Genomic DNA, 4,826 nt, shown 5'->3' on the forward strand with positions numbered 1-4,826 from the left:
AATTAAAAAACTGATAGAAATATTAATAAATATTAATTAAGTACTAGGAAATGGCATGTGGACACATGCTAATTACTTTCCCACTTTACTGAATAAGTCCCACTTTAACGAAATAAAGCATCTACGAAAAAAATAATTTTTCCGAACCTCCTCAACTCGTCAACTTCTCCAGTGAGCCTCTTCTTCTACAAGAGCTTTGGTGCTGGATAGCAATTGCCGAAGAAACTTGCCTGTGCACGAATGGAAAAGTCATTACAACCAGATCACAAAAGCGCAGGTACTTACGTTCTCTTGACGGACGTTTCCAGTTATGTCGTTCGGATCAAATCTCTGAGAAGCCAATATTTCAGAGGTCTTCCGGTGTCAAGGGAGGAACGTACTTATACCAATGCCTTGACACCTGATTGATTCCAGTTCCCGTTTCGCCTGGGAGTTCCACACGCTGAAGAAACAGTCCATTTCATGCCGGATACGATGGGAATCTAGTGGAAAAACCACATCGAGCAACCAGGCGGAGCTGAAGATCGTAGTGATGCGATGGAGACACTAAAATCTCCAGGGAGAGACTGGACTTACAACGATGGTAGAGGTGCGAATGCTTCTATAACCTGATCTGTTGAGATAAGCATATTCAATGCCCATGACATTCATTTTTCAGGTACATTATCTTTTGCAGCCAGAAACTAAATATCTCTCCAAACTTAACAACTTCATTAAAGTAAAGCCTTTCAGGAATCAATTTAGCCAATTTTCAAGACTGTGAAATGATTATAACTGCTCATGGGCTAGTTTTCCTAATTTTAGAAGAGGTAAAAATTAAATCTTTGTCTCTTATTTCTTTTTAGTCTAATTAGTTTAGTGAATATTGTGATGAACCTTGCCACTTTAATAAAGTATTTTTCTTTTTGTTAAGAAATTTACAAATTGACAATTAAACTGAAAGTGAGATTGAATATGATATTCAGCTCACCTTAAACCACTTAGAGGAGTATCTCTCTATAAATCTTTATCCTTACTTACAAACTTCCTAGCCTTAAGGGGTGACTTCAAACCTACACTATTGTTGCATTTGGTCTAAATGTTCTATGTGTTCAATTTTGTTTCAAACACTAAAAAATGTTATTAGTTTTTTAACTTGTTATGCTAAAGTTATATCCATTTTCATTATCCTATTGGTATTCTAAACTCAATTACACTATAGTAACATAAGATTAAATTATCCATCCATAGTTGGTCATCTTATAACCACACTTTAACATCTTTATGATGTTCTAAAATATGGGAAACATCATTTTCAATATCCTTCCTTCAATCCCACCAAATCCTTTTTCATCCATGGGTGGTCATCCTGTGACCATACTTTAATATCTTTATAATGTTCTAAAATATATGAAACATCATCTTCAATATCCTTTTTTCAATCCCATTAAGTCTTTTTTCATTCATGGGTGGTTATTTTATGGCCACACTTTAACATCTTTATGATATTTTAAAATATGGGAAACATCATCTTCAATATCTTTCCCTCAATTCCACCAAGTCTTTTTTTATCCACGATAGTACTCATTAATAATATCATTAGATTAGAGCTCTAGAAGCCCAATCATTAAGTTCCATTTACCTCTAAAACTTCCTCACCATGTGATTATACTCTTGGTCATTGAGTAAGAAGATTACTTTTCTTGCTTTCCACAAACAAGAAGTATATATTAGCCCTAAACCTTAATTCCTAAACTAAGTCACCCCATTTATCTATCCATATTCACCCTAGCCTTGAACTTTTTAATAATGTTATCATCACTTACCACATGGGTGTAGCAATTTTAGGTTATACTAGCCATTTACATGAAAATATAGAAAATAAAAAAAATAAAAAAATAAAAAATTATAGTTAATTTACTATAAAAAGTATTTAACAATTATTATAAGAGGATTTTATATGTTTTATTTTAGTTAAATAAAAGTAATATTTGTGATGTTTAATTAACTATTTCACAAAATAAAGCTGAAACATATATAATCAAAACAAGTGTGTGAAAATGATTATAAAATTATTATTTTGCAAACAATGTAATATGTTTTTCATGTTTTTTTAGTAAGAAAAAATTATTTCTGTCTGTATTTATAATTATAAACTTTTCACCTAAACACCAAGGGTGAGTTCTATATCTGATGTTTAAAAGTATACAAAAATAGAGTTAAATCATGAATATTCACATTATAGTTATTACAAAAAAGTTATCTATTTATTTGAGAAGATGTAACTATACTAGAATAAATGATGTTCCCGCAACCCAAACAGTCCTTTGAATAATGTATGTATTTGGGTGGTGACTTAGGGTTGTTATTGTTTCCTTTTATTGTTTGTTATTATTTGTAATTGTTTATAAAGACTAATGTCAATCAGCTCATTAGTAGAACCGGAAAGAAAAAGTTTAGTTACTTATAAATTTTATTGTAAACTATAATAAAAGATAAAATAGTCTCACCAAATGTTTTTCTAATATATAATGATTGAAAAAATAATTAATTTATCTTATGCTCATAATACCAAACTTTATTTCAGGATAAAAAACTATAGTTTTAGGAATACATTCAGCTTCATGTAAACTTCCTTTTTAACAAGAGTTTTAAAATTCTTTCAATAAATAATACTTAATAATAATAACACACAAATAAATACATGTTGCATACAACAGCATCCTTGGCAATATTGTCCTGGACACCAAGCTTGTCCCAAATATCATTGTCAAAGACTCCCATAGTGGGGACAAGCTTGCCTAGTGGAAAATAGCCTCATCTTTGTGGTATTGCCAACTGTGGATGCCAATACCACTACACACTTTCTGATCCCCATTGCATCCATGGCATTCAGCTTATCCTCTTTGCGGATCCACGGGCAGGTCGATTGATAGGCGCTGCTCTCACAATCTAAGTGTTAGCCATGCCCTTTCACTGTCACTCACCTCCAACCATGTAGATTATTCGTTGCGTTTAGGGCAAATTCAAATGTGTTCTTGGCTCTCGAGCGGCGCGCTACTTAATGGCGGAGCTTGCAATCGCTTAGTCCCTGGACCGTCTCGTTCATAAACAATTTCTCCTGGCGTGCTGCATGCTTGACGATTGGAACGAATCTTAATGGCCGACGTCGCGCTTGGCACTGATTCCTTCGCGTTTTGACTCAAAACCTCACTTTCAATCGATTCATTCCAGGCGAGGCGAGTGAGGCGAGCGAGCGAGGCGAGAGAGAAAACTATCTTTTGTTTCTTTTTGTCTCTCTCTTCTGTCGTTCTCGTTAGATCGTGATCATGCTGGCGATTTTGCTGATGTTGTCGCTCCTGGGAAGCTTAAGCTTTGCCAATGCTCAGGAATCATCAAGCGGCGGCGATGGTGGCAGTGGGCTCAAGCACAAATTCTACGCGCTCTCGTGCCCCCAGGCAGAGGATATTGCTCGAAGAACGCTCCAACGAAACAGGATGAGCGATCCCACCGCCCCTGCGGCGCTCCTCCGCGTCGTCTTCCATGATTGCCAGGTTGAGGTACGTGATTGCGGTGATCGTGACGATTCTTGAGAGGAAATGAGGGAAAAGAAAGCTCTCGACTTGCTTTTGCAGGGATGCGATGCTTCGATTCTACTCGAGACATCTTCCGCGATGACCGCCGAGACCGTGTCGGAGAAGAATTTCTCCATTCGCCGCTTGGATTACATTCACGACATCAAGGCCGCCATTGAAAAGGAATGCCCCGGCATCGTCTCTTGCGCCGACATCATCGTTATGGCTGCCAGGGACGCCATCGCAATGGTGTGGGGATCTTTTCTTGTTCGATCGATCGATCGATCAGCTTGAGTTGAGGAACTTCTAACACTTTGCTCTTGATCTTGCAGTCTGGTGGTCCACAAATCCCGATCGAAACTGGGCGAAGAGACACTCTCTTCGCCAGTAACTTAAACGCGGACGAAGCGCTGCCCCCTCCAACATTGACCGTGAGTGAGATGCTCGACACTCTCGCGGAAAAAGGCCTTGACATCGAAGAGAGCGTCGCCATCTTAGGTAAGAAAACCATCCCAATCCCATGTCCGCATCGATCGATCATGGATTGGTCGATTTCTTGGCAGGAGCTCACACATTGGGCGTTGGGCACTGCCTGAATTTCATCAATCGCTTCGATCCCCAGGACAATGGCCCCCAGATGTCGCCCTTCTTCTCCACGGCGCTCAGGGTCTTGTGCCAATCACCCCCTTCGATGAGCAATGCCACATTCGCGCCCAACGATCTCACCAATTTCATGTTTGACAACCAGTACTTCCGCGATCTGCAAGGCCAGCGCGGATTGCTCACCGTGGACGCGGAGCTCCCCATCGATCCACGCACCAAGAAGCATGTCGATCTCTTCGCGCTCAATCAGCTCCTCTTCTTCGCCAAATTCAGCGACGCCTTCGTCAAGCTCACCAGCTTCAATGTGCTCACGGGCAGCGATGGTGAGATTCGGAGGGATTGCCGGGCTGTGAATCGAGAGCCCTAGGAGAGCTCTGACCTTGGGGAAGTAAAAGAAGATTTCACGATGAGCGATCACTGTTCGTTCTTTGATGCTCCAGGCGCGTATTTTCCCAGCCTTTATGACGCGTTTGATCGCAGCCGTTGGATTGGCCCTGGGTCCAACGGCTGTGGCTGGCCACAGTGTGTGGTGGCTATGGCGACCAGGAGCGCTTAGCGATGGCGCTCGGGCGGGCGCGACGCACCGCATTCGTGTTCTCTCCCAGGTAATCCGCGATGCCGCAGCGCATTCTCGAGATCCGCGAGATCAGTTCTAGATTCTAAGGCATG

At 40.4% G+C, this 4,826-nt stretch overlaps 1 protein-coding gene across 1 annotated transcript; it reads left to right on the top strand.

The window, feature by feature from the left end:
• The first annotated feature begins 3,247 nt into the window (after nt 1–3,247).
• Nucleotides 3,248–4,566, top strand: LOC9648508 (peroxidase 29). Its single transcript, XM_002994346.2, has 4 exons — nt 3,248–3,539; nt 3,615–3,803; nt 3,887–4,052; nt 4,118–4,566. Exons 1-4 carry the CDS (start codon nt 3,309–3,311, stop codon nt 4,522–4,524), a joined length of 993 nt encoding a protein of 330 aa, XP_002994392.2. The 5' UTR covers nt 3,248–3,308; the 3' UTR covers nt 4,525–4,566.
• The last annotated feature ends 260 nt before the right edge of the window (nt 4,567–4,826 follow it).

The sequence above is a fragment of the Selaginella moellendorffii genome, unplaced genomic scaffold, assembly GCF_000143415.4.
Source record: "Selaginella moellendorffii unplaced genomic scaffold, v1.0 SELMOscaffold_252, whole genome shotgun sequence".
NCBI lineage: Eukaryota > Viridiplantae > Streptophyta > Lycopodiopsida > Selaginellales > Selaginellaceae > Selaginella > Selaginella moellendorffii.

What these genes read in the sequence shown, in the direction of transcription:
- LOC9648508 (XM_002994346.2), top strand. Translation starts at nt 3,309, where the DNA reads ATGCTGGCGATTTTGCTGATGTTGTCGCTCCTGGGAAGCTTAAGCTTT. An exon ending in CCAGGGACGCCATCGCAATG is followed by an intron (nt 3,804 to 3,886) that starts GTGTGGGGATCT and finishes TTGATCTTGCAG; the next exon opens with TCTGGTGGTCCACAAATCCC. An exon ending in AGAGAGCGTCGCCATCTTAG is followed by an intron (nt 4,053 to 4,117) that starts GTAAGAAAACCA and finishes ATTTCTTGGCAG; the next exon opens with GAGCTCACACATTGGGCGTT.